Raw genomic sequence first — 10,652 nt, 5'->3', positions numbered from 1 at the left:
GTTTGATGTAATTAAATTGAATGAAATATCACAACTTTCGGCTGAATTATGCATTCACTAAATGAGATTTTCAAATCATAATGTGTTAAACTGAGTCAACCAAATGAAAAATTCATGGAAATGATCCCCAACATCCTGTCCCCTTTCCCCTTGGCTAAAATTAACTTCCAGGGTTTTTTTTCATTGTCAAGGACAACAACAATAAAATATCATGGTATGATATAATTATGGAGAGAGAGCAACAGTATTATGAACTTTTAAATGTCTCAAACAAACACAAAATAGTGATTCAAATTATAAATAATAATATGATACAAGAAGCTTAAGCCTTCATCATCATATTTAGGTTTTTAATTTCTTATATATGTCTTGCCAAACAGAATGAGAGAACAACCAGAACAAAAACAAGAAGGAAATCAAACCAAACAGGAGAACTCCACAACCACTGGAATGTATCAACAAACAGAAGGAGGATGCAAAGAAACCCAAACTTCTAAGAACATGATCTCTCGAAAAGCTCTTTGGACCAACTCATGAACACCACGGTTGTATAATCTAGGATCTTCATGTTAAGCTTAGAATTAGGTAGGAAACTATGCAAATTATTTTGACAAAAACACTATAAAGATGAAAACATTACCTGAAGGTGCAAAATTGTTGAAGTTGCTCTTTGACCTCTCGATTCTGCAAATTCTCCCACCACTGCTGCTCTACTTGGATAAGTTTCAGATTCTCCGCATTATCTTTGCTGAATGGTAGTTTGAGCAAGGCTGGACAACTATGAATCTTGACCTTCTCCAAGGCTGGCCACTTCAATGACTCATCTGTGCAAATACTTCCCAACTTTGGCAGGCCACAAAGTACTATTTTTCTCAGTTTTGGCAAAAGTTCCTGATTTCCAGTGGTTGCAGATTGCTCGACTACTTCCACAATTTCTGGGCAGTCTTCAATCTTTAAACATTCAATTTGACGAATATGTTGAATCACAACCAAAGGAAAAATAATTCTCAACATTTGACAACTACTCAAAACCAGAGTCTTCAGTTTGGTTAGACTAGCAAGATCCACTCGGTCATTCCAAATGTTTTGCAACTTTGGTAAATTCTTCATGTATAAATGCTTTACGTTGGGCAATATTACAGTGTCCACAACTGTTTCAAGTGCACTACAACTTTCAATTTGACAACCTTGTACCTCTTTCATGCTTGGAATTCCCAAGTCTGATAGTTGCTTGATGTCCTTCTTGTTCACCAAATCGAATGCATCAACATTAGCGAGGACCTCAAAAATTGGATGATTGATGCCTTCACCATTGCAATATCTAACATACCTTTTGTATTCATAAAATTTAGGAATACAAGGGTATTTTGAGTCTGGGCAATCAATGAAAAATTGAAATGACCGGATGTGTCTGATGTTTCTCCATGAGCTGGTTTCCTCAATAAAAGTGTAAAGAATATTTGCTTCAGGAACATTGATTCGGAGATCAGTAGTAGGAGTCTCCACCTCAATGACATCTACAACCTCATCTAAAAAGCAAAACTGAAGTTTTGTCAACTTTTTCAAAGTAACCACATTTTTTATGATATTCACTACCACCTTATTGGATTTGTGTCTCGGTGATTTCACATCAATGACCAATTCTTCCAATTTAGAAAGCTTGGAAATCACATTGCAATTAAACTCCACCTCTGTAGTATCATTTTCACCTTTGCATTTGGCAAAGGAAACTCGAAAATGCCTTAGACCATTCAAATTTCCAATATAAGACGGTATATTATTGAACCCACTGCCCCGGATATCAAGCACTTCAAGATGTTCAAGTTTTCCGAAACTAGATGGGAGTTCCTTCAAATATTCACAATACCTTAGATAAAGCACTTTGAGACCAATCACTTGTGATAGAGATGATGGTAATAACTCAATTCCTGTATGACACAAGTCCAAAACTTTGAGACTAGTCATTTGCTCAAAGAATGATGCAGGAATACTCTTCAAAGCCAAATTTTCCTGTAGGAAGAGTGTGGAGAGCGAGCCACAATTTGGGCAATCCGGTAACTTGTCAAACTTGTTTTCAATCAAAGAGATCCATATCTTTTCGCTCCAACATTTTGCATCTGGGGGCGTTTGTTGCACCAAAAGTTTAGAGTTAGGATCATCTGACAAGATATATAAGAGTACCTGTCTGATACATTTGTGCATCATAACATACTTTCGACTCTCATCTTCCTCGAGTAATGACTTGTCCTTAAGGCTATTCAATATATGAATTCCATTGATATATGCCTTTCTTGAATCACCACCATTTCCAAGGAAATCTTCAGCTTCCCAACATTCCAACAAACAATCTATGTAAATGGGAATTTCTTCAGGATATAACACACCATATAGTAAGCATTTCCTTTGAGTATCTTCCAAATCATCATGACAGAATTTTATCACATTCCTCAATTCTTTCAATTCATGTTGACCTTTTTCTGAAAATCTTTTCAAGCTTTTAAATCCTTCACTCCATAATTTCAAGTCTTTCTTTTGGAACACACTCGCTATTATATTTATTAAAAGTGGATGACCACCGCACTCTCTGATTATTTTCCACGCACATGCCTCTGCTTCACGATCATCTTTAAGTTTTGGGCAATTTGCTACATCTTGAAACATTCTGAATGATTCCTTAGGAGATAAATATGTCACCTTGACCACCCTATCCACTCTTGGGAAACGAATATGGCTCTCTCTAGTTGTCAATACGATCTTGCTCCCATTCTCACAAGGAGGGATTCCCATTTGATGTATATCAAGGTCTGCTTTAACGTCATCCAGAAGTAGCAAATACCTTTTTCCGTTCAACTCATTTGATGTTCTCTCGGCAATGTCATCAGAATCACTGCCTTCCATATCCACTTTCAACCTTTTAGCAATAGCTTTTTGCAACTGGCTCATGTCCAAATTCTCGTTGCTCTCCCCTGCTGAAACCTTTATCCACATGACCATATCAAATCTTTTGGCTACTTCTTCATGATTGTTCAAGTTCTTCATAATGGCTGTTTTCCCAGTCCCCATCATTCCGGAGATTGCAATTCCTTTAACTTTGTCTTTTTTCAGCAAATCCAATGTCTCTTCTAGTGGCATTTGAAGTGTTGAAAACTTTTTTATATTTGGTGCTATCAGCTTGATAACAGGTTCCAGTGGTTGATCAACCAAAATACTTCCAAGTTGATTGCTATCCTCCAAAAGTTTTATTACTTTCTCACCCTTTTTTTTCATCTCATTGCTGAAATTTGAACGTGGAAGAAAGCAAATTGTTTGTGAGCTTTCACTTTGTTTATCATATCTGGCTAGTAGTTTCTTCACTTCTTCTTCAGTCTTAATAACTCTGTGAATCCATTGATCATAAGTTTTAGAAGGCATCTTTATCTTTTGTCTTTGGATTGCATTTTGATGATCATCCCTTTTAGCACCTAACATTGCAATTGCCTCCTTTAATGCTGTGTAAATCTCCTCCATGTCATTTGAAGAGGCAATTGTGTCCACAATTGGAGCCCAGAATGCTGTCTTGGCTTGGGTCAATGCCCCATTGCTGCTGCTGCTGCTGCTGCTGCTACTTCAGCCGTCATTGAGAAACACTGAACTTGTACCAGAGAAGTTCAAATAAGAAAAAGAAACAGTATCAGCAAGGATGGATTAAAACAGTCAGCCATGTACAGGAAATATATCATTTACATTTTTATTTTTATTTTTATTTTTTAACAGAATTCCCATATACTGGTGGCATTTTTTGAAACTATATGAATGGTTAATGGATCTTTCATTTGAAAAGGATAAACCTATAGTCAGCCAGATTTTAAAAATATAGAGTATATTCCCATATACTGTTTTTTTTATATTCCCATTTTTGCATAGCATTAGAGTATAATTGTTAAGATAAATACAAGAAAAAAAAATTCAATGCTATGGTTACTTTCTATAGAAGAAAAAAACAGTAAAATTAAAGTACTACCATACTTTCTCAGAATCTATCTAATTACTATATCCTTAATGAGTCATATATGTGTCCCATATCCATAACTATACTTTTTAGAAAGCAAATAATAATCATATTGAATCATATTTCAATAATTAAACAAGTAAATTTGCGTACAAGTGTGAAAGAGGAAAAACATAAGGACAATATAAATTGTTTGTACTTGATGATATTAAAATGAAATTTATATAGGACCCACTAAAAAAAGTAAAGTAGTTGTTGCGGGATCTTAAACAAATACCTAATTTCTTAAAAATAGATTCTTACCATTCTTTGAGTTTATGTATAATACAATAGTAAAAATTATAAACATATTTTTTTTTTTTTTTTTTTTGCAAATGTATCTTAGCCATACCCCTATCTTATTTTCTTAGATTTTGTTATATCTCCTTGACCATATCATATCATATATTCTCAGTATCTCGTATGTATATCAGTACTTCATAACTTACATGCCAAGGACCATTATGGCCATTGGACATTGCTTTAAAACCCCAATTAGAGGAGGCCTCATATTTTGTACTCTATATTTTTAAGTTATATATACTTCAAAGCTTTTGACTTTTCACTAACCATTACAAAAAAAAAAAGCAGCTAAAGAGTATATTACTAATAATAATTTGTAAAGCTAGAAATAAGATTGTTAAAAAAACAAAAAAACAAATGTAGTTATGCATCAAATCAGTATTTAGCTATTGCTATACAAAGTCAATTTTTTACACAACTGCAGCACGTGGCACTATAAGGCTTGGGAGGTGGTGGACAGTGACAAGAGGGCGGTAAGAGGGGGTTGTTAAGTTAGGATTATGGTTTTGACATAGGTTAAATAAAGAAGATGAAGTGAAGAGCAACATAATATTTTCTCATTTGAATTCAACTTTGACTTTATTTGTTTTTCCTATCCAATTTGGATAGAAAAATTAACATTTGAACTTTAGTTCAAAATTATATGAGTGTTTTTTATCAAAATAAACTATAGATGGTAAAGTGCTTGAGCCTTAGAATATAAGGGGGGTAAAGTAAATTTTTCCAACCATTTTTCCCTTTCTTTAGTTGATCCCATTTGATAGGATTTAAAGTTTGATTTGATTTGGTTTAATTTGGTTATTTTTCCTTTTCTTTCCTATTTTTATTTTTATTTTTGTAGATATGGGTAAAGTAAGTTTGCTCCCTTGATTGAAAAAAATATATATAATAAAAAATAAACCTCTACAAATGCAGGGTGGTCAACCACATTGGCAATTATAATAAATCTATGTGACATACTCTCTCTCTCGCGCGCACACACACATATATATATATATGTGAAGAGAAAGAGAGAGAGCAAGTTCATCTTTTGTCATTATCCAAATTTAGTGAAACTTGACTATCTGATCAGAAGGTAGAAATTTCACTATTTAAAAACAAAGAAAATAGTGAAATGATTTGTAATTTTAAGAAAAATTAGGAAAACATCCCTCTCCAACTTTGTGTATTAGGAGAGAGGTCCAAAATATTTTTTTTATTAGCTAAGGTCCCTCGGTGAAATTCTCTATGTGAAAATTGAAATTTCTCTATGTTGGGGCCGAAATTTCTTAGAGTCGAATTTTTTCTGTGAAAATGTTGAAAACTCATAACTATTATGAAAATATTATATGCCATTTATCTTATAAAATTATAATATCAGGGATCTTTAAAAAAAATTCCTATTTTTTATTATTTTTTTAAATCAACCAAATATAACAATATATATTTTGACTGAATAATTATTCTATTCTATTTCATTCTAAAGAACCAAACACTACTTTAAAGTTATAGGATTAAGAGTTTGAGAGTTGAAAAGTAAAATCATTATCGTACCTTCAACTTTTATAAAATTAAATCTCAATCTTCCGTAAAATCACTTCAAGATCAATGTAGAAAAATCCATCAAGACTCGCTGGAGGCTTTCCACGGAATCTCCTGTTCCAAAAATCAAAAGATCAAAGGTTCCGCCTTTTAGTTCAAGATCAATGTAGAAAAAAGGTTTGAGAGGAACAACCATAATTAAATAAATACATAAAATGAAGAAAAATAAAAGGCACACAAGTCATAAGTTTAATTTTAAAATTTTTGGAATAATAGTTCCAAATTCTATTTTTTTGGGCCAAAAGAACAAAATAATTTGAAAGATTTACCCTACTTATCTGTCTATTTGTCCACTGTCCAACTAACTCTCCAAGTGTCAACTATTTATCCACGTGTCATCCCTTTATATGTCTACATGTCCCCTATTTGTCCCCTAATCTATCCATCTGTCCATATCACCACGAGCAAGGATCCCCTCTTTGCATTTCCTACTTGCAAGCCCATTGGGCCCACTTTTAGGCCTAATTTTGATAATCTAAACTGTTTATATTTTAAGATTTGTTCAGTATATCATACATGTAAAAAATCAAGTTGATCAGATATCAGAAAGCATGTGTTCGGAAAACTGTTTATTAAATTCTTTAAAAAAATAGTTTTTAGTTCGAGTTTTCCGAACACATGTTTTTTGATATCAAAGAGGAAATGCAAGGAGGGGATCCTGATTCATATCACCACCACCACCACCACCACCAGCAGCCGGCAAGGCAAGGCAATGATCCAGCAATAGTGAGATAAAAATAGGAAAAAAAAAAAAAAAATCTTCAAAACAATAATTTATCTTTCTTACCAAATAATTTCATTAGTCATATTCTTATCTCTATAAAAAATCATTTGTAAGACCCAATGCATGATCCCATAGAAATAGACTTATCCCCAATAAATTCAAAAAAGAAAATAAGGATTTGGATTTGGATTTAAAAAAAAGGCGGAAATTACATTGACATGGTGTCAGTGAAAAGTATTTAGAAAACATCACAAATATTAATAATTAATATCATAAATTTTTTCATTAATATATAATAATTTTTTAAAAACAACCCTGAGCAATAATTCCCCCTTAAAAAAATGGTGAAAATCCAAAAATTTTGTTAGATTATAATTTTCAATTATTATTATTTTTTAGAACTACAAAATAGTCGTAAAGGCATCAAATTCTGTTAAACTCTAAACCAGAACATCGATATTCAAATATCGAATGAATCAATCCAAAGCATCAATTCGTGACGCATATAATAAACTTACGAATTTTAGAATCCTAGTAATTAATTGATGCCTATTATCTGGATCAGAAAAGAGAGAAAGCAACACTGAAGGAACCAAAAAAAAAAAAAAGAGCGAATATACCTTATCTATGCGTTGAATACAAAGCAACTGGAATCGGAAACAAAAGCCACTGGAATTTCGGTTATAATTTGTATGTTTCTGAAGGAAAATGGGTGGTGGGTGAAGGAGAATTAGGTAATCGGAGATGGCTCTCATCTTACTTCAGCCAACAACATAGGAAAAGAAAATGAAAGAAAATTAAGAATCAAAATAGGAAAAGTAGCATTCATACTGGTTTTAGGGTCCACATTGCAGAGCGCGCCATTGCTGACTTGAGGAAGTCTAGTTATCTTTTGAGAAGTTTATTGGCGTGCACGATCAGCGTCAGGGATGCTTTACATGTATTGTAATTGTTCGAGAAAATAGAATCATGATTTCTTTTTGTTATTTATTGGAAAGCATAAGGAGCATATTAGTTTGTGATTGATGAGGATCACCGCCGTATGACTTCTCAAAACCAACCAATAATTTTTCCTTTTGCACAGATTAAAAAAAAAAAAAAAAAAAAAAAAAAAAAAAAAATCCTTTTGCAGACCTCACTTGTGAATCAGTTTAGTTTTTAGTTTGAGCAAATATCATTTTACCACAATCTTTCATGCATTTTTTAATTTGATCTCCAAATTTTTTGATCAATACCTAAATGTTACACAATTAACCTGCTAATATACATTTTATTAGTCTATTTATTTATATTATTTTATAATTTTATATAATTTTATGTATTTATTTATATTTTAAATGCTTGTACATAAATTTTATAAATAATATATTTTAATGTTATATTATAAAATAGAATAAAAAATAAAAAAAAAATTCAGTGATTCACCCCACCGTCATATCCATCCAACATCATCATTATATATCTAATAATAAAAAATAAAAAAATAAAATAAAAAATAAAAAAAAAAGAGAAAGACAATTGATCTGCCAACTTTCATCTTTTATTTTATTATTTGCTTTTGTTTTGCAGGTTTATAAATTGAAGAGCTCGGGCGAGGACGGCAAGAGTGTTGGGAAGAATAATTAGTGAGAGTGTAGAGAGTGTTTCTTTTGTAGACTGATAATTCTACAATTATGTCGAACTAATTTCCTAATCTTAGGGTTAAGATGAAACCCTAATCAAGTGATTAGGGTAATTTGTATTTAATTTTGTAAAATTTTAATTGATTTGGGTACTATTGTATAAGTTAGATTTTTATACAAATATTGTTTTATCAAATTATGTGTTCATGAATACATATTATACAATTGATTTTCATGCTTGTGTAATAAAATTGTTAGACGAGTAATAGTGCATCAACCTTAGTTTAACGATAACAATCCGTACTAAGCGAAGATGATTCATGACTTTCTAACTTTAAAACACAAATCTTTTTAAGTGATGTGTCCCGACCAAGACACATCGAATTACCTATTTCAATGAATTTCTACAATCTAAATACGAACAACTCCCAATTATAAAATTAATGGCGGATTCTAAGCTCTAAGGTTTTCCTTTTATTATTTTCCATCTTCTAGTCAAAAATCTTTAAATTAAAGTCAATTTTCATAATTTTTGTGGTTTGACATCCGTTCTCAACCGCTAGACTTCAGAGTAGTTGTTATTACTCTATTTTAATTAATATATTTTGGTGTGCCAACGACCATATCACTTCCTATAATATCAATTTACCCCTTAAACTTTTGAAACTTTAATCGATTTGGTCTCTACCATTACATTTCGTCTATAATCAAACAGAACTTACTGACGTGATACCAAATTTCATTTGGAACTTTATTTTACCTCTCAAACTATACCTTAAAATTCAATTAGTCCCCCAAATATTAAATATATATATATATATATATATATATATATTTAATTAATATTTTTATCTCAAAAACGAAAATTTTAAATTTTAAATAAATAAATTGAGTATTAGTGATGTTGAGTATTCTTTAGATGCTAATTGAATTTTAAATTTTTTTTCTCACTCAATTTTGAAATTACTATTAGTCAATCAATTCTATTGAAATTAATTTAGAGAATAAACTAGTTACAATTGCACGCGCACACACATAGAGTAGCTTAGAAACTTTCGGCTCAATAAGTTTTTCTAGGATTGACTTGAAATAATTTGAGACCTATGAAGCATAGGTATGGGTATGAGTACTAGTACTAGTACGATACATGTACGTCAATACGGTAAAATCCAAAAAAAAAAGTAAGATAAGAGTACGGTTTGATACGTTTGTAAAAAAATATTAATTTTGAAGTAATACAAAAATTGATTAAATAGTTTAATTTGTTAAGATCCAACATACAATTGACATTTAATGCCGAAAGTATAGGTATAAGATAAACCAAAATGTTATTATATTAATAACTTACAAACAATAATTTAATTTTAAAATCATGCTAAGTATAAAACTAAAATGAAAAAAGAAGTCTAGTAAAAGAAATTTAATTTTTGTAGTAAAAGAAAACATTGTTTCGATTGAGGTATGACACAATTATGTTGAACAAATTTCCTAATCACTTTATTAAAGTTTCATCTTAACTATAAGATTAGGAAATTAGTTCCACATAATTGTAGAACTATCACACTACAAAAGAAACACTCTACACTCTCTCACTAATTTTTCTTCCTAGCTCGCTTGCTATTCTCTTCCCGTCCGTGTGTCCATGTCTCACCCGAGCTCCTCAATTTATAAACCTGCAAAACAAATCAAATAATAAAATAAACAATAATTAGATGGAAGTGGCGGACCAACTTTCTTTCTCCTTTTTCTTTTCTTTTTCTTTTGTCTTTTTTTTTCTTTTGATTATTATTTATATCAATAATGATTCATCCCACTTATTTGGGAACACTAATTAACCACTAATGAGGTGAAAATTTTAAAAAAAAAAAAAAAAAAAACACAAGAGCAAAACATCCCATCATGTGGGACCTACACCACTTTAGAGCTACTAGTACTCCTCTTTTTAGTGGTTTCACTCATTTTGTTATGTATATAATGATGATGTTGGATGGATATGACGGTGGGTGAATCACCGAAAGATTTTTATTTTTTATTTTATTTATAATATAATATTAAAATATATTATTTATAATAATTTATGTACAAATGTTCAAAATATGCATAAATACATAAAATCACACAAAACTATAAAATAATACAAATAAATAGACTAATAAAATATATATTAGTGGATTAAATGTGTAACATTTAGGCACCGATCAAAAAGTTTGGAGATCAAATTGAAAAACGCATGAAAGGTTGGGATAAAATGATATTTGCCCGAACTAAAAACTAAATTGATTCGGACAAGCAAGATCTGCAAAAGGAAAAATTATTAATTGGACTTGAAGAGTCAACTGACGGTGATTCTCACCAATCACAAACTATTATATTCCTTTATATTTTTCAATCAATC

At 31.1% G+C, this 10,652-nt stretch overlaps 1 protein-coding gene across 2 annotated transcripts; it reads right to left on the bottom strand.

Moving 5' to 3' along the window:
* Nucleotides 1–262: 262 nt before the first annotated feature.
* On the bottom strand, nucleotides 263–7,746 carry LOC114315988 (disease resistance protein At4g27190). 2 transcript variants are annotated; one of them, XM_028262624.2, is made up of 5 exons: nucleotides 7,467–7,746; nucleotides 7,256–7,333; nucleotides 5,864–5,965; nucleotides 641–3,626; nucleotides 263–562 (listed from the first exon to the last, which is right to left on the bottom strand). In XM_028262624.2, the coding sequence occupies exons 4-5, from the start codon at nucleotides 3,505–3,507 to the stop codon at nucleotides 556–558; spliced, it is 2,874 nt and encodes a 957-aa protein (XP_028118425.2). In that variant the 5' UTR covers nucleotides 3,508–3,626; nucleotides 5,864–5,965; nucleotides 7,256–7,333; nucleotides 7,467–7,746; the 3' UTR covers nucleotides 263–555. The 2 variants fall into 2 exon arrangements, with proteins under 2 accessions (XP_028118425.2, XP_082770645.1); XM_082914519.1 differs by having other exon boundaries at nucleotides 7,256–7,624.
* Between the last annotated feature and the right edge of the window lie 2,906 nt (nucleotides 7,747–10,652).

The sequence above is a fragment of the Camellia sinensis genome, chromosome 2 (genome assembly GCF_055761805.1).
Source record: "Camellia sinensis isolate YWXY chromosome 2, ASM5576180v1, whole genome shotgun sequence".
NCBI classification, from domain to species: Eukaryota; Viridiplantae; Streptophyta; class Magnoliopsida; order Ericales; family Theaceae; genus Camellia; species Camellia sinensis.
The sequence above is the reverse complement of the archived record's forward strand: the minus strand, read 5'-3'. Positions and strand labels throughout refer to the sequence as shown.